General features: G+C 40.3%; 1 protein-coding gene across 2 annotated transcripts in view; it reads right to left on the reverse strand.

The window, feature by feature from the left end:
* Nucleotides 1-26,594, reverse strand: part of HSPBAP1 (HSPB1 associated protein 1) — a 54,637-nt gene extending 28,043 nt beyond the window's left edge. For both annotated transcript variants that reach the window (XM_068980733.1, XM_068980724.1), the window contains exons 1-2: nucleotides 26,467-26,594; nucleotides 8,524-8,700 (exon numbers count right to left, since the gene is read on the reverse strand). In XM_068980733.1, the coding sequence (XP_068836834.1) occupies nucleotides 8,524-8,700; nucleotides 26,467-26,530 (241 nt within the window). In that variant the 5' untranslated portion in view covers nucleotides 26,531-26,594. The remainder of the gene's footprint in view (nucleotides 1-8,523; nucleotides 8,701-26,466) is intronic.
* Between the last annotated feature and the right edge of the window lie 740 nt (nucleotides 26,595-27,334).

Genomic DNA, 27,334 nt, shown 5'->3' on the forward strand with positions numbered 1-27,334 from the left:
CTTGGCAAATTATTGCCAGCTAAGTTTTAGTGTTGTCACTGAGAATATATGTTGGCAAATGAATTCAATCCAAAATGGCTTCAAAGAGCAATGTGATGTCACAATCTGCTTCCTAAAATAAACTGAGATACATTACAATCAAATATGCTAGCTGTCAACACTATTATTTCAAGCATTCTAAAAAATTTCTAACCAAGACCTAAAACGGAAATAAATATGCTCAATAGAAAGGTAAAAAACTTATCGTTGCTTGTAAGATCAAATAGTTGTCTTCCTAAAAAGCCCACAAGAATAAACTAAAAAACTATGTACACTATTAAAGATAAAAAAATACAAAAAATAAATGGCATTTATTTGTGTACCAATCACAGTTAGAAAAACAGAATAGGCAAAAATATTTCCTTCCTAACAGCTATAAAAAATTCATAATATTTTAAGAAATTTGTAGACTTGTAAGAAAAATTTTTTTTACCCAAATCTTTTTAGTGAGATTAAAAAAAAAAACTTAATAAGCAAAGATTTCATGTTCCTGTGTAGGATGGTACAGTACTGTCACATGGTAGATCATTTCAAATTATGTAATTCATAGTACTTCAAGAATTTTCATTTAAATCCTTTTGACTGGAGACTTCCCTGTTAAGTCAGTGACTAAGACTCCATGACCCCAATGCCGGGGCCTGGGTTAAATCCCTGGTCCAGAGAACTAGATCTCATGTGCTGCAACTAAAGTTCTTGCATGCCATAAGTAAGACCTGGTGCAGCTAAATAAATAAATATTTTTTAAAAATCTCGTTGACTGAAGGAGAAAAAAACCACATGACCTAAAAGTTGTGAGTTATGTTTTCTTCGGAGGATCTTACTGAGCAATACAGCTTAGGAAACAGCTCTAAAATAGCTCTGAGGAACTGTTTCAAAGAGGTAAGGGAGGAGCTGGGATATATAGGAATTTTTGTGGGGAGGAGGGGAAAAAAGGCAATTAAACATTCAAAAGATTAAGCTAATTACAAAAAAAAATTATTTGATATGCATCTTAACTATTTGGGACCAAGATCTGGTTTTTCTCCATTCTTAATGCCCCTGAGGGAGCACCATTATGGAGGGGGAGGTAGCTGCAATGATTGATGGCTTGAAGGCCGGCAACATGTCTTGTTTAATGTGAATACACTGTTTACTAAAAGTGAAAAGATGATGCTGTGAAAGCACTGCACTCAACATGCCAGCAAATTTGGAAAACTCAGCAGTGGCCACAGTTTTCATTCCAATCCCAAAGAAAGGCAATGCCAAAGAATGCTCAAACTACCACACAATTGCACTCATCTCACATGCTAGCGAAATAATGCTCAAAATTCTCCAAGCCAGGCCTCAACAGTACGTGAACCATGAACTTCCAAATGTTCAAGCAGGATTTAGAAAAGGTAGAGGAACCAGAAATCAAATTGCCAACATTGGCTGGATCACTGAAAAAGCAAGAGCGTTCCAGAAAAATATCTACTTCTGCTTTATTAACTATGCCAAAGCCTTTGACTGTGTGGATTACAACAAACTGTGGAAAATTTTTCAAGAGAGGGGAATACCAGACCACCTGACCTGCCTCTTGAGAAATCTGTATGCAGGTCAAGAAGCAATAGTTAGAAACAGACATGGAAAAACAGACTGGTTCCAAAATAGGAAAGGAGTACGTCAAGGCTGTATATAATCACCCTGTTTATTTAACTTATATGCAGAGTACATCATGAGAAATGCTGGGCTGGAGGAAGGATAAGCTGGAATCAAGATTGCCAGGAGAAATATCAATAACCTCAGATATGCAGATGGCACCACCCTTAGGGCAGAAAGCAAAGAAGAACTAAAGAGCCTCTTGATGAAAGTGAAAGAGGAGAGTGAAAAAGTTGGCTAAAACTCAACATTCAGAAAACTAAGATCATGGCATCCAGTCCCATCACTCATGGTAAATAGGAAAACAATGGAAACAGTGAGACACTTTATTTTGGGGGGTTCCAAAATCACTGCAGATGGTGACTGCAGCCATGAAATAAAAAGAAGCTTACTCCTTGGAAGAAAAGTTATGACCAACCTAGACAGCATATTCAAAAGCAGAGACATTACTTTGCCAACAAAGGTCTGTCTACTCAGAGCTATGGTTTTCCCAGTAGTCATGTATGAATGTGAGAGTTGGACTATAAAGAAAGCTGAGCCAGAAGAATTGATGCTTTTGAACTGTGGTGTTGGAGAGACTCTTGAGAGTCCCTTGGACTGCAAGGAGATCCAACTAGTCCATCCTAAAGGAAATCAGTCCTGGGTGTTCACTGGAAGGACTGATGCTGAGGCTGAGACTCCAAAACTTTGGCCACCTGATGCAAAGAACTGACTCTTTTGAAAAGACCCTGATGCTGGGAAAGACTGAAGGCGAGAGAAGAAGGGGACGACGGAGGACGAGATGGTTAGATGGCATCACCAACTCAATGGACATGAGTTTGAGTAAACTTTAGGAGTTGGTGATGGACGGGGAGGCCTGGCGTGCTGCAGTCCATAGGGTCGCAAAGAGTCGGACATGATTGATCGAGTGAACTGAACTGAACACTGTTTAAGTCTCATTTAGAGGAATAAAGTTCAATTGCGCATATGCATGCGTGCGAACTTACTCACATCCAACTCTCTGTGATCCCATAGACTGTTCCCGCCAGGCTTCTCTGTCTAAGGGAATTCTCCAGGCAAGAATACTGGAGTAGGTTGCCATTTCCTTCTCCAGTGGAATCTTCCTGCCCCAGGGATTGAATCTGTGTCTCCTGCACTGGCAGGTTAATTCTTAACCACTGCATCACCAGTATCCAGTAAAATGCTGAGACAGAAGAGTGACTGGGGAAGATGAGTTGTTCTTTCAAATATTAAAATACATAATAGCTGTAAAAAATAGTTTTTAGCAAGTGTTTTACTGGCCCCAAAACTGATAGTTCAGTATGTGGTCCAAAAAGAGATGCTGAAATATATAAGACTATAGTAATATAATAAAGGTAGTTTCAAAGTTGGTAGGAAAAGATGGAATTATTCAGTAAATGGTACTATAATAAAGATACTATTACCAACTTAACTATTTGGAAAAGTCAGTGAACACAACATACCAAAATAAATATGGAATGGATAAAGAGTAAAATGTGAAAAAGTAATCAAGCTATTAAAAGAAAATATTAGAACATTTACTATTGTCAGGATACAGAAGGAATTTGTAAATAAAGTAAGAATAAAAATATTAATTAAATATTATTTGATCTTACTATAAAGATATGAAGCAAAATTAAAAGGCAAACAATAAACTGGGAAATTAGTACATTAGTAACAAACACAGTACTCTTTAAATATAAGTAATTTATTTATTAAAAAGAAAACCCAAAACCTAAAACCCTAATAAGGATAACTGAAAGAAAAATTACCAGACAAAATACAAACTATTAATAAACATGAACATACGTTCAACAACACCAACAAAGAAATGTTAATTAAAGTTATGAGGCACTCATCTTTCACCTATTAACAAGGTATTTTTTTAAAAACATAAATTTCTGTCAGGGCAAAGGAGGGGCCGAACACTTGTACATTCTGAAAGGAGAGTAAGTGTAAACCACCCTTCTGCAAAGCACTTGGCCTCAGGTATCAAAGGTCTTTTATTCTTTCACTCCACAGGCGTCTGACTATCCAGATACTAGGTGTTCAGCCAATGATGAGACATGGCCCTGGCTCTCACGAGGGACCTTCTTGAGGCAAAGAGAGACTTTAAACTGCTAACTGCTTATACAATTAACCATGTGATCAGAGCTGCGCTAAGTGTTACTAAGAAGTACAAGGTGGTCCGAGATAACTCGGTAGTCATATCTGATTTGGGGGGTGAGGGAGGGAGAATGTGGTCAGAAAGACTGCCATGAGAAGATGACCTCTGAGCTGAGATCTGAAGGAAGCAGTGGAACCAACTAGGTAAAGCTGGGGTAAGGGAAAGTGGGAGAAGAGAGAAGAATCACTAGACTGTATATGCAAAGGCCCTGAAGTAAGAAGAAACAAATCTCTGGAAACACAAAAATCTTAAAAGCTTATCTGCCCCAAGCTCAGAAAGAGGAGGCAAACAGAGCTTTTTATACCATTAATAAAAATGTTGGTCTTTAGCCGAAGGGGTAATAGGACGCTATCTAAGGGTTCTAAACAGATAAAGAAGATGAGATTTTTCTTTTTTTAAAAACTGTCTCTGGTTTCATTATGAGGAATGGCTGGGGCGAGAGGAGAGCAGGTGAAGAGGGACTAGGCATGAGGCTACTGTAACCATGGAGGTGAGGGACTGCAGGGTAATCCCAACTGGAGGATGGTCATGGACTGAGAAGCAGGGAGATACCGGATGCTTAGGATGGAGTCACTGAGTCACCAGACACCACTGGGAGAGGCCATGAGCATGGCTCAGAGGTTTCTGGTGTAAGCAGCTCCATGGATAGTGCTGCTCCTGGTGATAATGCTCATACCCTTTGGCCCAGTCATTCTCCTAGGAAAATAATCAGAAATTTGGGCAAGATTTACTTTCAAACATGTTCATTACAGTCTTATTTATAAATTAAAACCTCTAAGCAATCTAATCAAATTAGAATTTTAAAACTAAATTAAAACTCTGATACTATCAGAGTTTCCCTGGTGGCTCACGGTAAAGAATCCACCTGCCAATGCGGGAGACAAAGAGACATGGGTTCGATCTCTGGGCCAGGAAGATCCCCTGGAGGAGGAAACGGCAACCCACTCCAGTATTCTTGCCTTGGAAGTCTCGTGGATGGAAGAGTCTGGCGGGCTACACTCCCTGGGGTTGCAAGAGAGTCGAACACAACTTAGCAACTAAACAACAACAATAACAACAATGATACTAGCGTACAATGGAAGAGTAGGTAGCCATTTAAAAGTCATATTTAATGTCAAAAGAAGCTACTCAGAATATGTTAAGAAAAAAAAGCAGGTTGTTAAAATTTATACAACTTTATTTTTAAAATATAAAAAGGCTTGCATTGAATATACATCACAATGTAATCAGTGATTGCCTCTTGGTAACAGGAATAAGTCTTTTTAATTTTCTCTGGGTCTTCCCATTTTTCCAGTGCTCTCTAAAATGAGGAAGGTATATTTTTTATTTTTAAGTTATTTCTATTTTAAAATAACATTTGTTGAGCATTTACTATGTGCCAGACACTATTCTAAATGTTTAATGAATATGAACACATTTAACTTTGAATTGCTCAAAGCAAAATTTGAACCCACACGAGCCGACTAGAATCAGCTCTCTTACAACACTACCCAAAAGTGCTTGTGGAAGTAGTGTATTTATACACAAAGAATTAACTTAAAAAGAACAAATTATTAACCTACATGAGAAAATATCTGCATGTCATATAGTTGATAAAGAGTTAATATTCAGAATATATGAAGGTCTCTTTTACCACTGAACAAAAAGATTTTGTTTGTTTTGCAAACAAAACCACATAAAAACAAAAACCATCTCAATTAGAAAACAAGCAGAGGACTTGAATAGCCATTTCTCCAAATCAGATATACAAATGGTCAATAAGACCACAGGAAGATGCTCAACAACGTTAGTCACTAGGGAAATGCATCAAGCTATACTGAGATAAAACTTTACACACTCTAGATAGCCAGAATGAAAAATGAAATAAGTATTGGCAAGGATGGAGAGAAACTAGACCATTCACACACTGGGGTGGGAATGTAAAACGGTTCAGCTGTTTTGGAAAACAGTTTGGCAGTTCCTCAAAAGTTAAACATAGCTGCTGTATGACTGGGCAGTTACACTTCTAGGTTTAACCCAAGAGAAGTGAAAACATATGTCCACACAAAAACTTGTACATAAATGTTCATAGTAGCACTATTCATAACAGTCAAAAAGTGGAAATAACCCAAACATCCATCAGCTGATGAATGGACTGACACTGTTTATCCATAATGGAATATTCAGCTCAGTTCAGTTGCTCAGTGTCCATTATCCAGTGTCCGACTCTTTGCGACCCCATGAACCGCAGCATGCCAGGCCTCCTTGTTCATCACCAAATCCCAGAGTCCACCCAAACCCATGTCCATCAAGTCAGTGATGCCATCCAACCGTCTCATCCTCCGTCGTCCCCTTCTTCTCCTGCCCTCAATCTTTCCCAGCATCAGGGTCCTTCCCAATGAGTCAGCTCTTCCCATCAGGTGGCCAAAGTATTGGAGTTTCAGCTTTAGCATCAGTCCTTCCAATGAACACCCAGGACTGATCTCCTTTAGGATGGACTGGTTGGATCTCCTTGCAGTCCAAGGGACTCTCAAGAGTCTTCTTCAACATCACAGTTCAAAAGCATCAATTCTTCGGTGCCCAGCTTTCTTTATAGTCCAACTCTCACATCCATACATGACTACTGGGAAAACCATAGCTCTGAGTAGACAGACCTTTGTTGGCAAAGTAATGTCTCTGCTTTTGAATATGCTGTCTAGGTTGGTCATAACTTTCCTTCCAAAGAGTAAGCGTCTTTTAATTTCATGGCTGCAATCATCTGCAGTGATTCTGGAGCCCCCAAAAATAAAGTCAGCCACTGTTTCCCCATCTATTTGCCATGAAGTGATGGGACCGGTTGCCATGATCTTTTTTTCTGAATGTTGAGCTTCAAGCCAACTTTTTCACTCTCCTCTTTCACTTTCATCAAGAGGCTCTTGAGTTCTTCACTTTCTGCCATAAGGTTGGTGACATCTGCATATCTGAGGTTATTGATATTTCTCCTGGCAATTTTGATTCCAGCTTGTGCTTCCTCCAGCCCATTATTCAGCAATAAAAAGAAAATACAAATACATGCTACAACATGGGTAAATTTTAAAAACATGCTAAATGAAAAAAAGCTAGACACAAAAGGCCACAACCACATGATTCCATTTTTATATGTCCAGAATAGGCAAATCTATAAAAACAGGAAAGTAGATTAGTGGTTGCCAGGGGTGGAGAAGGGTGTGAATGAGGAGTGACCACCAGTGGGAACCAGATTTCTCTGCAGTGTGATGAAAATGTTCTGGAATTAGATAGTGGTGGTAATTGCACAAAATTATGAAGATGCTAAAAGCACTGAATTGTGTACTTTTAAGTGGTGGATTTTATATGAATTTTGTCCAAAGACCAGATTATCTTTCTAAGAGACTTTCTGCTTCCCTTTTTCTTTTCTGCATGAGTACTAACTTTAAAATGTCAAATTACTGTTAGTTCTTCTGTAAAACAGAATAATAATAGTGCCACTCTAAGTGGGCTTGAAGAAGATTAAGAGAGTTAATAAGTATAAAGCACTCAGAACAGTGTCTGACACAATAGTTGTCAATAGCTATTAGTAGTATTTGGAGTCTAACCAGGAGGTGAAAAAAATTACAATTTCTATTTTTCTTCAAATTACTGTTTAACAGAAGCTTCAGTGAGTAGAAGATTTATGTGACTAAAGTCAAGAAAACAAGAGCACAAGCTGATTTTTACGTGGCTGCTGCTGGTCTAGCATTTAATTTAAAAATACAACAAACCACAATAAGGAGCCAAAGAGTTTATGTTAATACTGCTCTATCTGTCACTGAAGTATAAAGGGGTCCTAGACACCAAAAACCCAGTAATTTTATGAGATATACACAAGAGAAAGAAGCTTAGAGAAGCTGGAAGAGAAACTGGGCAATTTTTTAGTTCCTTTGGGGTTATTAATAGATATCCTTAATATCTTCACAGAACCACTTCACAGCAATGCTTAAAACACTATGAATTTCTAGACCACCAAATCTGTCCATTTTTAAATAGAAGATACACACATATTCTGAAGCCAGATCATGATCACGGACTTCTTTAGATTAGAAACATTTCTAATCTGTTTTTTTTTTTCCTTTAAGTTAACTATTTTTAGAGTAACGGTAATTGCCTTCTCTGACTGTAAGGCAAAAAAATCAGTTACAAGTCTTCAGGGAAAAAAGGGGAGCTGGCAAAATCTAGTTGCTTAAGAGGATGAAAAAAACAGCTTCATGTATGTTTCACATTTATACAACACAACAGAGGTCAGGCGGCTGATAAAGCAGAGAGATAAAATTACACCAAGATTAAGCACTATAAATAGTGACTGATAAAAGGACACATAAATAAAAGGACAAATGAAAGGACACATTTTACATGAGACAAAAATGGAGGGGACTGTTAGATTAGCATTGGTCTCTTTCAGTCAGGTAAGTAATAGCACATTAACAAATATTTACTAAGTGTCCACCATGATCAATGAACTATGATAATATGAACAAATACATTTTACATGGGGTTATAAATTACAGGTTATTTAGCCTAAAAAAAATCTTAAATTATCCTTTGAAAACTTCTAATAATGTTTCCCCATCTGCAAATGGTCAAAAAGAGGATTAGAAATAAAGGATTCTCCAGAGATAAAGAAACCATGGCTGAGACATGGGAACGTTATGAAGACACATTACGATGATGACTTCTGGTAGTCCTACCTGTGTCTGCGCTTTTCCTTCCCATCCTAAATCGTATCTGCTTGCCACGGAGGACCTCAGAAAGATGTTTAGCAGTCCAGTGTCGTGCCGGCCAATCAAAAACCATGTTATAGAAGACTGCAGGTTGTTGTAAACACATTATGATTTCTTTTGCTTTCTCTGGTGTAAAAGGTTTATCTAGGGAGAGAAATAAGAGAACTATATAGACAACTAAAAAGTTATTTAAGATAATACGAAGCATAAACAGCTACTATTGGTTCTACTATGGCAAATGTTTTGGTGTAATTGCACTGCATTTACACTTTACTTCTAACTGTTTACATAAATATTTGGGCCCAAAGAGCCGTAATTCTTCAGTGACTTTTCTCAAATGTTGGAAAATATTTACAATTTTCAATGTCAAAAAAATTTTTTAAAGGCTTTCGAAGTATGACACACATTTTAAAAGATGCAATTTTTAAAAAATATTATTTCCTAGAGAATTATGTAAGAAATACTGATGGGAATTACTCTTGTGCAACTAGAGTTTCTGGAGTTAGCAACAATTCTACTTGGTATAGCACAGGTTTATGCCAAAAAGACTACTGAACTCATACAGCAGTTGATGTGGGGGAAGGGGCAGGTAGGGAGAGGGAATTATTTTATTGCAAGATTTATAAAGATAAAAGATGTGCTAGGGCGGATATCAGTGGTAATCCTTGATTCCGACTGCATGTATAATCTGTACAGGGGAATATGCACAAACTAACACTGATTTACTGAGGACGTCCATAAATTTCAATCACAGAACGTTAATCTGGTAAAGTAAAGATTGATATGCATTAAATAAAAGAACAAGTAAGTTTCTCTTTAAAGATATCTTAAGATGAAAGTCTGGTGGGGGGAAAGTTAAAAAATGATTCATACTCAGATCCGTAAAACATGTATTTTTGATTCTCTAGTACAGTCAGCGAAACCCTCTATTTCCAGTTACCTGATCTGTAAATACACTTACCCTCTTAGGTCTCTACGTAAAAGAAGCCCCAAGTTTATCTTTAAGTGACCTTTATGTACTGAAGAGCCTGTTAAGGAAAACAGGCTATAACCAGAAAATTTTTTTAAAAGGTCTTAACCTATGCCAACTTATAAATGTATAGTCTATAAAAGTACAGGGTTACCTACACTGCATTGTACCAAGTCTTCCTGGACTGGGAGTGCCTGGATTCCTTGTGTATGAAAATAGACAAGCCACAGTTTCAATTATATATTTTTAAAGTTTTGTTAGACCCTGAAAAGCTACAATACATTCATGATACTACCTGTTGTTTGTGACATATAAATTAGAACTACCCTTTGGGAAACAACTGGGAAAATGAAGTAGAAGTCCCAAAGAACCACCTATTAACTTAATAACTGATGTTAGAGAAATTTGCTTTTAATAAAATAGGTAATCATAAGCCATATATATATATTCATATATATGAATTATGAACATGTATATGACCAGCAGGCCTATCAGTGAAATAAAAAAATCTACACATTTGCATAAAACATCTATTAGCATAATAAAAAACCCTGAAAATATAAACAATCTAATGTCTCAAAAGTAGAAAAATAATTTACTAGATATTTCTCCCATGGTATAGTCCCCTGCTACATTCTGTTCATTAACAATAAAAACAAGGGCTCTGTGGAAATATGTAGAGCTGTAGGGACTAGAGTTGACTCAGAGAGCTATTGCAACAGCCAAGCGAGAAGTGTGGTAATAAGGCCCTGAACAACAAGGGGTGGCAGTGAGGAAAGCAGAGATGGTAGACATGGAGAAATACTAGAGAATAACATTAAAGACTACTACGACCACAGAGATGTGGGGTGGAAGGCAGATGCAGCTCTGAGGAAGACAGGTTTCCAGACTTTCTGACTTGCCACGAGAGAAAAGTTAGAAGCAACATCTTCTGTTGGGAAGATGAGAGTTTGGCTTTGAACATCATCATCATCGTTGTAACAATGGGTGTGTGCGTGCTTAGTCATGTCTGACTCTTTTGTGACCCATGGACTGCAGTCCACCAGGTTTCTCTGTCCATGGGATTTTCCAGGCAAGAATACTGGAGTGGGTTGCTATTTCCTCCTCCAAGGGATCTTCCTGACCCAGGGATTGAACCCATGTCTCTTGCGTCTCCTACATTGGCAGGTGGATTCTTTACCACTGTGCCACCTGGATACCAGATATTTACTTGTGTAAGGCTTTATTATTTGCCACACATTTTTACAGACATTAAAAGAAAAATACTCATTGGATCCACTAAGAAGTCTGTAAAATACAGCTACAGAGGTTATTTTATTTCCATTATCCAGATGATAATGAAAGTTCAGATGTCAAAGGTCAAAACACCAGTGGTGACAGGACAACAGGTCAGGTTCTCCAATTACAAGTCTGGTGCTCTTCCTATCGCATAATCCTGCTTCCAAAGAATTGAAACAGTAGGACTTACACTAGCACTAAAAACTCATAGAGACAGTATAACCTAAACCTAAAAAAAGTTGGTGAAGGGAAACTTCAGATGCATTCACAGGTAACAGATACATGTGTGCTGCTGGGGACAGAAGGATGTTCTCGTTCGTATGCATGTGTGTTGGGGGCAGTAGTTAATCCTGTAGTAGAGACTGCTAGTTGCCTACCTTATCCAGTATTTGTTCCCTTCTTCCTCGCTAACAGAACTTTGGGCAATGGGACTGGCCGAAAAATTACATTTCCTAGACTCCTTTGCAGATGGGAGTGACCAGAGATATATCTGGAAGTTGCTAAATCAGCCTTTCCCCCCCTCGTCCTCCTCTCCTACATGCTGCCTGGAAAACAGGTATCGTGGTTACCATCTTGAGAGAGAAAACAAAGGCTGGGGAAACAGTGAACACCAGCTGAAAGTATGCAAAGAATGTCCATCTTCGTGCCCCTGAACCAAAGCCAGCAAAATTCTACCTCCTGAATCCTTTCACATAAATAAACTAACTTGTAGTCAGGGCTCTGTTATTAGTTCATAACCAGTATAGCACCTTGCCTTCTGAGGCTGTGATTTTCAAGGACAACTGTATTCTCCCTAGAGTGCTCTGTAACAGGTTGAATAAATCATGGCTGGTGTGACCCACTGTAACATTTTTTTCAGCTTTAAGGTTGTAAAATCTCAAGCTTTGAACATCTTGCTTCCAGAACTTTAAATGACAGAGAAAAATAGAAGTATCAACCCTTTGGGGATGAGGATTTATTTACTCTGCTTATCTTAAATCAGAGCCAATAGATCACATGGCTTTGAGTGTTCTCAAAACAGTCCTCATATTTTTACAACTAAGTACACCGCCTTGGACAGCAAGGAGATCCAACCAGTCCATCCCAAAGGAAATCAGTCCTGATTATTCATTGGAAAAACTAATGCTGAAGCTGAAACTCCAATACTTTGGCCAACTGACGTGAAGAACTGACTAGTTAGAAAAGACCCTGATGCTGGAAAAGATTGAAGGTGGGAGGAAAAGGGGACGACAGAGGATGAGACAGTTGCATAGCCTCACTGACTCAATGGGCATGAGTTTGAGTAAGCTCTGGGAGTTGGTGATGGACAGGGAGGCCTGGTGTGCTGCAGTCCATGGGGTTGCAAACAGTCAGACATAACCGAGCAACTGAACTGAACTGAACACGGTCTTAGTAACGTTAGTAATACATGAGTAGTGCTTGGACAGAAGAGTTTCAAAGAAGTAAATAAATACTTTTTCCTCTAACATAACATTAACTTTTTCAGAACGTATCTAATGATCTGATAAGAAAAAACTTCAAACATCTCGGAGGTTATTTAAAAGAGATCCTAAAAACCAAAATTTGCTGAGAAAGTCCCAGGCCCAGTGATTGGGATATATTAAATGTTCAAACATTTGCTAAATGAATGAAAAGTGCCATACGGCATATGCAGAATACATCAGTAGACTGTTCACCATAACAGGAAATCAGCGTATTTGCAGAATTTCAGGCCTATCAGTGACATAAAACAATCAGCTGGTTGTGAAATAAAACTAATTTGGTTTCTGATAGTTTAATCAACAATGAACTGGGCTGTTAAATTAACAAATTTAAGTGTTATAATTTCTTTAAAGAAGAATGCAATCTGCATTGTATTAGTTAAATAGCCTAGGGATGCACCCAGTCATTCCATGCCAGAGATGTCTGCAAAGAGCTATAAAAATTCTGAAGCAACCTAAACAGCCTTTAAAGGATAAGTGTATTTAGGTCTAAACTTGCAGCAAGCAGCAATTTCTAATTAGATGACTTAGAAACTGCTGAAAAAACAGATTAGAGATCTACGTGTCACACAATAGTCTTCTCTTTCTAAATGTACCATGTTATTTGGACAATTTATTACAGCTTTGGTAACAATTCTTTGGAGATAGTTAAACACCATCAAAAAGCAATTTGCTTTGTTCTCAGTTAATTTTTTCTTTAATTAATGCAAAGTATAATATCAGTTGAAACCTAATTTCTCTGAATCTGCTAGCAATCTGGCTTCAGTCAATTAGTATCTGGCTTGGATTTGTATTTGAGATTTAAAATTTAAGACAAAAATATGGAAAATTTACCAATTTTCCAGAATACTCTTCTGTCAATATTAATTGACAGAAAGTGGTGCTAGTGGTAAAGAACCCACCTGCCGATGCAGGTAGACATAACAGGCTTTGATTCCTGGATTAGGAAGAGCCCCTGGAGGAGGGCGTGGCGACCCATGCCGGTATTCTTACCTAGACAGAGGAGCCTGGTGGGCTACAGTCCATAGGGTCACAAAGAGTTGGACACGACTAAAGCAACTTAGCACACACAACAGAGAAAAAGATTCTGAAATTGAAAGGAGCTCACCTCTCATGTCAGGTATGAATTTTAAAGTTAATAGTTTCACATTTTAAAAACATCAGAGGGTGATATAAGGGTAAGCCTCAAGTTATAACACAGAGACTCACCATAGTGATACAGTAAGAACAAAGAATTGGGTCCTAGTATTGTGAGCTAATTTATTTCTAAATATATACTATGTAAGTCCATGATGGCTTCATCAATCTGATGACTACTGTATATACACACAATTCATCTATCATCTGGAATGGTGTGCTACTGCTGCTGCTGCTAAGTCGCTTCAGTCATGTCTGACTCTGTGCGACCCCATAGAAGGCAGCCCACCAGGCTCCCCCATCCCTGGGATTCTCCAGGCAAGAACACTGGAGTGGGTTGCCATTTCCTTCTCCAATGCATGAAAGCGAAAAGTGAAAGTGAAGTTGCTCAGTCCTGTCCGACTCTTAGTGACCCCATGGACTGCAGCCTACCAGGCTCCTTTGTCCATGGGATTTTCCAGGCAAGAGTACTGGAGCGGGATGCCATTGCTTTCTCTACTGGAATGGTATATATCAGGGTAAAAAATAATGAACATTTAGACTAGGTCAGAAAAACTCTAATGGAGTTATGCAAGTACTTAGCCAGTCACAGAAAGACAAACATGGTATTATTCCACTTATATGAGGCATCGAACAGCCCAATTCAAACAGAAACTAGAATGGCAATTACCTGGGCTGAGGAGAGAGGAACAAGGGGAGTTGTTTCCTGGATACAAAGTTTCAGATTTGCAAAATGAAACAATCTCGAGATCTGTTTCATATTAATGTGAATATACTTACTATGAACAGTATTAAAAATGGTTCAGTTCAGTTGCTCAGTCATGTCCCACTCTTAGAGACCCCATAGACTGTAGCACGTCAGGCCTCCCTGTCCATCACCAACTCCTGGAGTTTACCTGAACTCATGTCCATTGACTCAGTGATGCCATCCAACCATCTCATCCTCTGTCGTCCCCTTCTCTTGCTTTCAATCTTTCCCAGCATCAGGGTCTTTTCAAATGAGTCAGCTCTTCCCATCAGGTGGCCAAAGTATTGGAGTTTTAGCTTCATCATCAATCCTTTCAGTGAATACCCAGGACTGATCTCCTTTAGGATGGACTGGTTGGATCTCCTTGCAGTCCTAGGGACTCTCAAGAGTCTTCTCCAACACCACAGTTCAAAAGCATCAATTCTTCGGCACTCAGCTTTATTTATAGTCCAACTCTCACTTCCATACATGACTACTGGAAAAATTATAGCCTTGATGAGACAGACCTTTGTTGGCAAAGTAATGTCTCTGCTTTTGAATATGCTGTCTAGGTTGGTCATAACTTTTCTTCAAAGGAGTAAGTGTCTTTTTATTTCATGGCTGTAGTCACCATCTGCAGTGATTTTGGAGCCCCCCAAAATAAAATCTGCCACTGTTTCTGCTGTTTCTCCATCTATTTGCCATGACGTGATGGGACCAGATGCCATGATCTTAGTTTTCTGAATGTTGAGCTTTAAGCCAACTGTTTCATTCTCCTCTGTTTTCATTCTCCTCCTCCACTTTCATCAAGAGGCTCTTTAGTTCTTCTTCGCTTTCTGCCATAAGGGTGGTGTCATCTGCATATCTGAGGTTATTGATATTTCTCCCAGAATTTTTGATTCCAGCTTGTGCTTCCTCAAGCCCAGCGTTTCTCATGATGTACTCTGCATAGAAGTTAAATAAAAAGGGTGACAATATACAGCCTTGACATACTCCTTTTCCTATTTGGAACCAGTCTGTTGTTCCATGTCTAGTTCTAACTGTTGCTTCTTGACCTTCATACAGATTTCTCAAGAGGCAGGTCAGGTGGTCTGGTATTCCCATCTCTCTCAGAATTTTCCACATTTCACTGTGATCCACACAGTCAAAGGCTTTGACATAGTCAATCAAGCAGAAGTAGATGTTTTTCTGGAATTCTCTTGCTTTTTCGATGATTCAGTGGATGTTGGCAATTTGATCTCTGGCTCCTCTGCCTTTTCTAAAACCAGCTTGAACATCTGGAAGTTCATGGTTCATGTATTGGTGAACCCTGGCTTGGAGAATTTTGAGCATTACTTGACTAGCATGTGAGATGAGTGCAGTTGTGCAGTAGTTTGTGCATTCTTTGGCATTGCCTTTCTTTGGGATTGGAATGAAAACTGACCTTTTCTAGTCCTGTGGCCACTGCTTAGTTCTCCAAATTTGCTGGCATATTGAGTGCAGTTCTTTCAAAGCATCATCTTTTAGGATTGGAAATAGCTCAACTGGAATTCCATCACCTCCACTAGCTTTGTTCATCGTGATGCTTCCTAAGGCCCACTTGACTTCACATTCCAGGATGTCTGGCTCTAGATGAGTGATCACACCATCGTGATTATCTGGGTCATGAAGATCTTTTTTGTACAGTTCTTCTGTGTATTCTTGCCACTTCTTAATATCTTCTGCTTCTGTTAAGTCCATACCATTTCTAACCTTTATTGTGCCCATCTTTGCATGAAATGTTCCCATGATATCTCTAATTTTCTTGACGAGATCTCTGGTCTTTCCCATTCTTTGTTTTCCTCTATTTCTTTCCACTGATCACTGAAGAAGGCTTTTTTATCTCTCCATGATATTCTTTAGAACTCTGCATCTCATCGCTAGAGCAGCTCAGAGGAGATACCCCATGTTCAAGGTCAGAAGCGGCAGCTGCGCTTCACTGGACCGGCTGTGAGGAGATACCCCACGGCCACAGGCAAAGGAGAAGCCCCAGCCAGACAGTAGGAGGGGCAAATTTGCATTTAGAATCAAACCCCATTCCTGCCAGAGACGCTCAGAGGGCTCAAACAAACCTTCTGTGCACTAGGACCGAGGGACCCCACAGAGACTGAGACAGATCTGTGTTTGAGCATCTCCTGTGGAGGTATGGGTCCGCAGTGGTCTGCCACAGGGACAGGGGCTCTGGTGTGTGTATGGCGTAAGTCTGCTTGGAGGAGGTCACCATTAACCCCACCATAGAGCTGCCAGAACTTACACAGGAATGGGAAATAGACTCTTGGAGGGCACAAAAGAACTTTGTGCACCAGGACCCAGGAGAAAGGAACAGTGACCCCATAGAAGACTGTCCCAGACTTGCCTGTGGGTGGCCGGGATTCTCCAGTGAAGGCGTGGGTAGTAGTGGCCTGCTGCAGGGCTGGGGACACAGACTGTAGCAGTACATGCATAGGATCTTCTGAAGGAGGTCACCACTATCTTCATTACCTCCACCATAGTTTGGCCCCAGGTAAACAGCAGGGAGGGAACACAGCTCCACCCATCAACAGAAATTTGGGTTAAAGATTTACTGAGTATGGCCTCCCATTCAGTAAGGATTTACTGAACTAGATCCAGTATCCCCCTCAGTCAGTCTATCCCATCAGGAAGCTTTCATAAGCCTCTTATCCTCCTCTATCAGAGGGCAGACAGACTGAAAACCACAACCACAGAAAACTAACCAGTCTGATCACATGGACCACAGCCTTGTCTAACTCAATGAAACTATAAGCCATGCCGTGTAGGTCCACCCAAGACGGGTCATGGTGGAGAGTTCTGACAAAATGTGGTCCACTGGAGAAGGCAATGGACTGAAGGCAAACCACTTCAGTATTCTTGCCTTGAGAACCCCATGAACAGTATGAAAAGGCAGAGACAGACACTGAAAGATGAACTCCCCAGGTCGGTAGGGGCCCAATATGCTACTGGAGATCAGTGGAGAAATGATGGAGTTAAAGCAAAAACAACACCCAGTTGTGGATGTGACTGGTGATGGAAGCAAGGTCTGATGCTGTAAAGAGCAATATTGCATAGGAACCTGGAATGTCAGGTCCATGAATCAAGGCAAATTGAAAGTGGTCAAACAGGAGATGACAAGAGTGAACATCGACATTTTAGGAATCAGCAAACTAAAATGGACAGGAATTGGTGAATTTAACTCAGATGACCATTATATCTACTACTGCGGGCAAGAGTCCCTTAGAAGAAACAGAGCAGCCATCATAGTCAACAAAAGAGTCCAAAATGCAGTACTTGGATGCAGTCTCAAAAATGACAGAATGATCTCTGTTTGTTACCAAGGCAAACCATTCGATATCACAGTAATCCAAGTACATGTTCCGACCAGTAATGCTGAAGAAGCTGAAGCTGAATGGTTCTATGAAGACCTATAAGACCTTCTAGAACTAACACCCAAAAGAGATGTCCTTTTCATTATAGGGGACTGGAATGCAAAAGTAGGAGGTCAAGAAACACCTGGAGTAACACGCAGATTTGGCCTTGGAGTACAGAATGAAGCAGGGCAGAGGTCAATAGAGTTCTGCCAAGAGAATGCACTGGTCATAGCAAACATCCTCTTCCAACAACACAAGAGAAGACTCTACACATGGACATCACCAGATGGTCAACACCAAAATCAGACTGACTATATTCTTTGCAGCCAAAGATGGAGAAGCTCTATACAATCAGCAAAAAAAAAAACCGGGAGCTGACTGTGGCTCAGATCATGAACTCCTTATTACCAAATTCAGACTTAAACTGCAGATAGTAGGGAAAACCACTAGACCATTGAGGTATGACCTAAATCAAATCCCTAAATTAAAAAGTTAGATGATAAATTTTATGTTATTTGTTTTTTGTCACAATGTCTAAAATACTAAACAGTTTTGCTTTCCTAGTATCAGTTCAGTTCAGTTCAGTTGCTCAGTGGTGTCCGACTCTTTGCAATCCCATGAATTGCAGCACGCCAGGTCTCCCTGTCCATCACCAACTCCTGGAGTTCACCCAAACTCATGTGCATCAAGTTGGTGATGCCATCTAGCCATCTCATCCTCTGTCGTCCCCTTCTCTTCCTGCCCCCAATCCTTCCCAGCATCAGGGTCTTTTCCGATGAGTCAGCTCTTTGCATGAGGTAGCCAAAGTATTGGAGTTTCAGCCTAAGCGTCAGTCCTTCCAATGAACACCCAGGACTGGTCTCCTTTAGGATGGACTGGTTGGATCTCCTTGCAGTCCAAGGGACTCTCAAGAGCCTTCTCCAACACCACAGTCCAAAAACATCAATTCTTCGGCATTCAGCTTTCTTCACAGTCCAACTCTCACATCCATACATGACTACTAGAAAAACCATAGCCTTACTAAACAGACCCTCGTTGGCAAAGTAACATCTCTGCTTTTGAATATACTATCTAGGTTGGTCATAACTTTCCTTCCAACGAGTAAGCATCTTTTAATTTCATGGCAGCAATAACCATCTGCAGTGATTTTGGAGCCCAGAAAAATAAAGTCTGACACGGTTTCCACTGTTTCCCTATCTATTTCCCATGAAGTGATGGGAGTGGATGCCATGATCTTTTTTTCTGAATGTTGAGCTTCAAGCCAACTTTTTCACTCTCCTCTTTCACTTTCATCAAGAGGCTTTTTAGTTCCTCTTCACTTTCTGCCATAAGGGTGGTGTCATCTGTATATCTGAGGTTATTGATATTTCTCCCAGCATTCTTGATTCCAGCTTGTGTTTCTTCCAGTCCAGCGTTTCTCATGATGTACTCTGCATAGAAGTTAAATAAGCAGGGTGACAATATACAGCCTTGACATACTCCTTTTCCTATTTGGAACCAGTCTGTTGTTCCATGTCCAGTTCTAACTGTTGCTTCCTGACCTGGATATAGGTTTCTCAAGAGGCAAGTCAGGTGGTCTGGTATTCCCATCTCTTTCAGAATTTTCCACAGTTTCTTGTGATCCACACAGTCAAAGGCTTTGGCATAGTCAATCAAGCAGAAGTAGATGTTTTTCTGGAATTCTCTTGCTTTTTCCATGATCCAGCAGATGTTCACAATTTGACCTCTGGCTCCTCTGCCTTTTCTAAAACCAGCTTGAACATCTGGAAGTTCACAGTTCATGTATTGGTGAAACCTGGCTTGGAGAATTTTGAGCATTACTTGACTAGCGTGTGAGATGAGTGCAATTGTGCAGTAGTTTGAGCATTCTTTGGCATTGCCTTTCTTCGGGATTGGAATGAAAACGGACCTTTTCTAGTCCTGTGGCCACTGCTTAGTTCTCCAAATTTGCTGGCATATTGAGTGCAGCATTTTCACAGCATCATCTTTTAGGATTTGAAATAGTCAACTGGAATTCCATCACCTCCACTAGCTTTGTTCGCAGTGATGCTTTCTAAGGCCCATTTTACTTCACATTCCAGAACGTCTGGCTCTAGGTGAGTGATCACACCATCGTGATTATCTGGGTCATGAAGATCTTTTTTGTACAGTTCTTCTGTGTATTCTTGCCACCTCTTCTTAATATCGTCTGCTTCTGTTAGGTCCATACCATTTCTGTTTTATCAAGCCTATCTTTGCATGAAATGTTCCCTTGGTATCTCTAATTTTCTTGAAGAGATCTCTAGTCTTTCCTAATATTAATCATTATCAGATATGAAGTACCTTAGCCACATGAATTACACATGTGCTCTAGCAAGAGAATTTTTTACTTTTTAAGATCACACAGGTCTTGTTTTCCTTCAGGTTTCCCTGCCTCCTCCTGCCCTTTAGAAAAATTAGAACAAGAATGACATGGAGAGTTTGGTGCCTCTCACTGAAAAGGAATAAATCTAATTATGTATGAGTGTCGGCTGTTAATGAAACTAATGTCCATTCAGCTCTGGAATGAGCTATTTTCTCCGGCAGGACTGGAAGAACAGTTAGAAAGGAGGCATCGTTCACTTCACCAGGGCTTCCCTGATAGCTCAGACAGTAAAGAGTTTGCCTGCAATGCAGGAAACCTGGGTTCGATTCCTGGGTTGGGAAGATCCCCTGGAGAAGGAAATGGCAACCCACTCCAGTATTCTTGCCTGGATAATCCCATGGACCGAGGAGCCTGGTGGGCTACAGTCCATGGCGTTACAAAGAGTCGGACATGACTGAGTGAATAATACTTAACCCTTCACTTCATCAAGGCATAAGCATGGGTATAACTCAAACTATAAGATTGCTGTGCTATGTGCTCAGTCATGTCCAACTCTTTGCGAAACTGGATCTTCTGCAGTGGCAGGGGGATTATTTACCACTAGTGCCACCTGGAAAGCCCCAACTATGAGATTAGGGGTAGGAGATGAAGAGATAAAAACTACTATGTATAAAATATTAATAGATAAGCAACAAGGAAATACCATATAATACACAGAATTACAGCCATCATCTTGTAATAATTTTTAATGTAGTATAATCTGTAAAAATACTCAATCATGTTATATACCTGAAACTAACATAGGATTATAAGGCAACTATACTTCAATTAAAAAAAATTAATCAGAAAAGATTTTAAACTCAGAGTCCAATGGAAACAAATACAATCTCACTCTGAAAGATTCAGATTCAAAATACCGCAATTTTTAATTTCATTGAAATGCTTCAACCAATGTATGATCTTAGAAATAACATCTCACATTCAGCACTTGAGTTGATTGTTAACAATAAGTAGTTTCATATTTGTTTAAATCCATTTCTTAAACAGCATTTTTAGGTTTAAAACAAAATTAGAAGGAAGGTACAGAAAGTTCCCATATACGCCCCTCCCTTTATCAGCAATACTCACCAGAAGGGTACATTTTTCACCAAAGATGGACCTAAACTGGCACATTGTAATCACCCAATGTCCACAGTGTATCTTAGGGCTTACTCTCGGTGTTGTGCAGTCTATGGATTTGAACAACTAAAGTCTAATGACATACATCCACTACTATAATATCATAGGAAGTATTTTCACTGTCCCACAAATCCTCTGTGCTCTGCTTATTCATGTTTGTTTTAATAATTTCCAAGCTGTTACTTCAAACTAGAAATATCACATCCTTGTGGTATGTATATATACAATGAAATTTTATTTAGTCATGAAAAAAGAGAAATTTTACTATTTGCAACAACATGGATGGATCTAGTGGGTATTATTCCAAATCAGACAGAAAAAAGACAAATACCATATGATGTCACTTAATGTGGACTCTAAAAAAACAAACAAGCACAGACTCACAGACACATTGCACAAACAGGGAGGAAGGTGTGGGTGGGTGAAAAAGGTAAAGGAGGCATTCAGAGGGACACACCTCCAGTTATAAAATAAACAAGCTATGACGAAGATATAATACACAGCATAAAGAATATGGTCAATAATACTGCAACAACTTTGTATGGGCAGATGGTTACTAGACTTACTGTGATCATTTCATTATGTATGCAAATATCAAATCACTATGTAATATACCTGAAAATAATATACTGTAAGTCAACCACAATTAAAAAAAAAATCACAATCTTGAAAGCAAACCATTACTTCCATATAGAGCTTAGTACAGTGCTTGACATAAACTAACAGCAAAGAAATGTTTTGTGAAATCGGAGCTCATTTTTAAGTGTATAAAACTTTATTAAAATTAACCATTTGTTTTCTCCACTTCTGTACAATGAGCTATTGAGCAAACTCACAACAAGCACTCTCAAAACAAAGGGATCAATCCGTTCCAGGATTTCACGCTCACTTCTACCGTTCCCTTTTCAGCACTCAAACACACTATTCGCCACTAAGGAACTCCCAATCGCCCTCGCCCCTACAGCAACTTGACAAAGTTTCTTCACTGTCAAATCCCCAATCTCTCTCTCCACTCCCTAACTCAGTGTGGTGCCCTACCCTGCTTTTCTGAGAAAATTGAAACCTATGATTTTCTTCTTCTTCACTTCAATGTTCTGGCTCACCCTGCTCCTCTCAGGTCTCCAAGGACATAATCATCCTTGTTTCACCTGTCTGCCCTACCACGTTTCACTCCAAGCAGAACCAGTCTGATTCCTCACTTTCTTTCCCACTCTCTGGCCCCTGTGTGCCTTGGGCTTTTCTCCACTCACTTCTACTTCTGGCCTCCTCACCAGAAACGACTTCTTTCACTCATTTCCATATTCACACTACAGCTGTCCCTCAGTATGTGAGGGAGATTGGTTCCAGGAATCCTGAGGATTCTAAAATTCTTAGGTGCTCAGGTCTTCTAAGAGTGGGCCTGTGGGACCCAAGGCTGTGTGCAGAGTGAGGACCGTATAACAAACTTTCAAATTATGCACAGAAGCACAGACCAATACAACTTGCATTCATTCTCCTCTCACCGGCAAAGCATGTAACATGCCTCCTGTGGTGTGATTATGCATTATCCTTTAAGTCTTTTTATCTGTGTTCTTCCCCCCAAATTATATTTATAGGCTATTTTAGGGCAGGAACTGTCTTCAGTCTCACCAGATGAAACAGTCTCCCCAGATGGAAGAGCCTCCCATTTACACTGACATTGAAATATTTTTTGATAATGCAGTGGTAGTGTTTGCTCAAAAACTAACTTTTCTATGACCCCCCACAATACTTGTTACTATACTAGTGAACCTTTCATGTGCATTTATTTAATGTCTGTATTTTTCTTACCCTTTATTCACACAAGCCTTATCTAATTGAAAGCAAAGTCTTCTCTTCCAGGAGGATTCTGCCCATTTAGTTGTAATGGTAATAGGCAGTCACCCCAAAGTGTTTTCTGGGGAGGATGACAGTTTAAAAATAGGGTTGAAAGCTCCACAGACAAGATTCAGAGAATCAATCCTTTAATACAAATATTTGAAGTCACCTGCAAAAATGTGTACATGTGCTATATTTTTCAGGGGAGCAAATCCATACTTTAATCAGATTTATCTCCCTCCTTAGGACTTCAAGATTAAGAATGACAAGCTTCCTCAAATCGTTAAATATGGAATCACCAGATAGCCCAACAATTCCACTCAGATATATGCCCAAGAGAAACAGAAAACATACCTTCACACAGAACCTTGTAAACAAATGTTCATAGCAGCATTATTCATAGAAGCCCCAAAGTGTAAACAACACAATGCCCACTGATGAATGGATATGCAAAGTGCGGCATATCCATACTTCAGAATAGTGTTCAGCCACGGCAAGTAATGAAGTATTGACACATGCTACAACATAGATGAGCCTGGAAAACACTATGCTGTGTGAAAGAAGCCAGACATAAAGAGACACCTATTGTATGATTCCAAGTTTATATGAAACGCCCAGCATAGGCAAATCCATAGAGCCAGGGTACATTAGTGACTGCCAGAGAATGGAGAGAGGGTGAATAGGGAGTGACTCCTAATGGGAACTAGGTTTCTTTCTGGTATGATGAAAACGTTCTGCAATTACATTAGTGATGGCTGCACAACTTTGTGAACATACTAAAAAACACTTTAAAAGGGTGGATTTGTGGTATCTGAATAAACAGTAAAAACCTCCTCCTCCCCAGCAACATGCTTGACATCTTTCGCCTCATCACTGTAAACCTAAACTCTAAGCGTGCACACTAAAACTTAGCAGCGCTCCCAACCACCTCCTTTTTCTTCAGGTTCCTAATTTACACGTAGTTACTCAGGCTAGAAAATTTCAGAGACATCTCCAGTCTCTTTTCTCTCCGTCTGAACATCAGTCAGTCACCAATGCCAGCACACTTTTTTTTTTCCCCAACAGAAAACTACATATTGTTGAATATGTAATTCCTGCCAGACACTTAAGCTAGATGATCTACAAGTATCTTTAATTTCCACAACAGTTATGCATTTTACAGAGGAGAATGCTGTGGCTAAGGAGATTTAAGTACCTTCCCTTCAGTGTTTCTTCCTCCAATCCATCCGCCATCCTTCAGCTGCAGTGGTCTTCCTTAAAGCAGTGATCCCCTACCTAAAGCCCCTTAAAAGTTTCTGTCACAAAGTCCAGAGTCCCTAATTTGGTATAAGGTGCCTTCAGGATCTCTGTCTCTTTAACATTCCTTACACCAACTTCTTTGAGTTCCTGGACTCTGAGTTGCTCTTTCTCCTTCTGCCTCTGGGCTTGTCTTGGGATTCCGTTACTCATTCACTCAACAAATAGGTATTAAGAAACTACTAGGAGCCTGACATTGTAGAGCTTCCCTGGTGGCTCAGAGGGTAAAATGTCTGCCTCCAATGCAGGAGACCCAGGTTCAATCCCTGGGTCAGGAAGCTCCCCTGGAAAGGAAATGGCAATCTACTTCAGTATTCTTCCCTGGAGAATCCCATGGATGGAGGAGCCTGGTAGGCTACAGCCCATAGGGCCGCAAAGAGTCGAACACGACTGACCCACTTCACTTTCAGGAGCCTGTCATTGTATTGCTACTTGGGCAACATTGTGAATAAAACAGATATATGTACTGCCCTCAAGGTGCTTAAGGTCTACGGGAAGACACAATGATAAACAAGTAGTTACAGACTGTGCTAAGTGCAGGAAGCAGGATGCTGTATTACAGAACATACACACGCTTAGGGATCAGGGGAAAACTACAATGACTGATTTAGATGGGTTAATCTGGTAAGGTTTCAGGTGGTGACATACCTTAAAATATGAAGACTAAGAAGCCAGTTATATGAAAGGCAGGTAAGAGCAGAAGGGGTGATGAGTGACAAGAGGTGCTCCTAGAGACATCAGCAGAGCCCAGATCAAAGATTTTTGTAGGTCATGGTTAGGAGTTTGGATTTTAATCTAAGTTCTTACTGCAATGGATTTCATTGAAGACTTTTAAGTAAGACAGTGTCACTTTTGCCACCGAATAGAGAAGGGATTGGAGGGGCACAAGAGAAGAAACGGGGACACATGGCCTGAAGACACAGTAGTGGTTTAGGTGAGAACTGTGGATGATTTGGACAACGGTGTGATAGTGAAGGAGGAAAAGAGCAGATCAGATGCAGAGCTGGCCTGACTTGCAAAGTCATCAGCTCAATGTGATGAAGAGATGAAAAGAGAATATATAGAGTTGGAGAATCCTCACTGATAAAAGAAAACAAGGTTACTACAAGAACAGAGGATCACAAGGTCTCAGGCTCATGCTGAGTGAATACTCAAGAGGTTGACTATTTTCATTTTATAACATCACATCAACTTGCCCAGGACTTTTCACAGCAAAGTTCAGCAATATAGGTGCAAGTGCAGAGGGCAAAAGTTTGGGTTCATCCAGAGTATGGGTTTTGTCAGAGGAGTAAAAGGCAAGCAAGGACAAGAGAAAAGTGTATTTTCAAGAGAAAGATCAGAATAATAAACTATGACATGCACTCTAAACTAGATAAGGAGATACAGATAGACAGAAAATGTAACAATGGACTGGAGGTACAGATGAAGCTCAGGAGTTGTCTCTTTGGGGTACATAAAAAAGGGAGTTATAAAGGCAGGAGATTGTGGTCAGATAGTAAGAAGTTGTAATTTGCTGCTTCTGCTCAGAACGGTCATCTCTTCCTCTAGACAAACATGACTATTTGACCACCAATCATATCCATCTTATGCTTTTCTGCTCCCTGTCTTCCCATGACTCACACCCCGCCCCCCACCAGCATAACCACCTAAGTTGGTCACTATTTCATCAAATCATAAAGGCCCACCTCAAACTATTCCCTCCTTGAAAGTATTTATCTTTTCCCCACTGGCATCTCTCCTGATGACAATCCTCACTCAGTATGCACTACTGACAGTATTCATAGCAGCAGCAGCAGCAGGAGTAGCAGTCACTCTTTTGCCCTTCCAGACCCCTCTAGTCAACTGGGAAAAGGCATTGTTATATACAGTCAAAGGTCTCTGGATCCCTTGGCAGTACCCAGAACTGTGCCAGGCATGGAGCAATCATTCAATAAATCCTAACAGGGATCTCAGGCTCACATTCGTTCTCCAAAGCAGGATTCCACTGAAATCATAATCCTGTTCACAAAAGTCCAAGATAACGCCATGTGTCTCAAGGTGGTTCAATCCACTGTAACATTCACAACACCTTTATGGGTCAAACAACACTTGTAGGATGGAGGGAAACTGGACCAGTCGATCTAAAAGCTGGGTGCCACAATTTGAACAACATCACGTTTATTAGAAAACAAAGTTTTACGCATAATTTACTGCTAGGCCGTAGAGACAAACGGTCATATGAGAGGTGTCAAGAAGACAAGAGGGTTACAACTTCTTGGTCTGACCCGCCTAGTACCTACCTTCCTTCTCTCCACCTCCAAATGCAGAGTCCGCATTAGTGATCGCCCCGGGGCTTGCTGCCATGGCAAGCACTACGCGGGCTCAGCCCAAACCAAAAGAAAAACACAGCGGGAAGCGGTCTGAGAGAGGCCAAAACTCCAGCGGTGAAGCGGTGGCTACCGGGCTCTTCCGGAAGCTGCACGAACGTGGATGTCACGTGACGGGGATGGGCGGGGCTACGCAGGTTTGTTTTGATTCAGGGGTGCTTGAAACGTATGCACGTGGTCTCGGTTGTGGCCCTTCTTACATTCTCCAAACTGTTGTCTTTTTTTGTCCTTGTTTCTTGGCTTCGCTTCTGCTTCTCCTCGTTTCCTAGTCAGGTCCTTCGTTTTTGCCTTGGCGCTTTCCTCCTCCCAACGGTATTGGAGTTTTAGGGGATGGTTTGTTTTTTTGTGGCGCTCAAGGCAGTGGAAGGTGGCTCTGCGTTTGCTTTATTGTGCAGCCACTCTTAACAGCCTTAGATACTGGGAGAGTTCACGCTTCTCTTCCTCGTCTCTCCCCATTTCTCTTGCCCTTCTGGGAGCAAGAGGACTCCACCTGGTTTTCGTGGCTGCCGGTAATGTGAGCCTCAGGCTAACGTGCTTTAATTGCGTTTCTTATGACTCATTTCCAACCCTGAACAAGCCATATCGCTTGACTTAGATTTTCAGGACACTAACCGACAGCTGTCAGACCTTTGGATTTGTATATCAAAATAAATGCAACTATTGGCTGCTTGATCAAGAGATCGACAACTTCCCGTCTTCTCGTTTACTCATCTAGTCAAAATCATAATAACTGGAGATAGATCTAGGTCATTTGGGGGCAAAAATCTTTCAGGTTTAATAA

Source organism: Capricornis sumatraensis, chromosome 1 (assembly GCF_032405125.1).
Source record: "Capricornis sumatraensis isolate serow.1 chromosome 1, serow.2, whole genome shotgun sequence".
Lineage (NCBI taxonomy): Eukaryota > Metazoa > Chordata > Mammalia > Artiodactyla > Bovidae > Capricornis > Capricornis sumatraensis.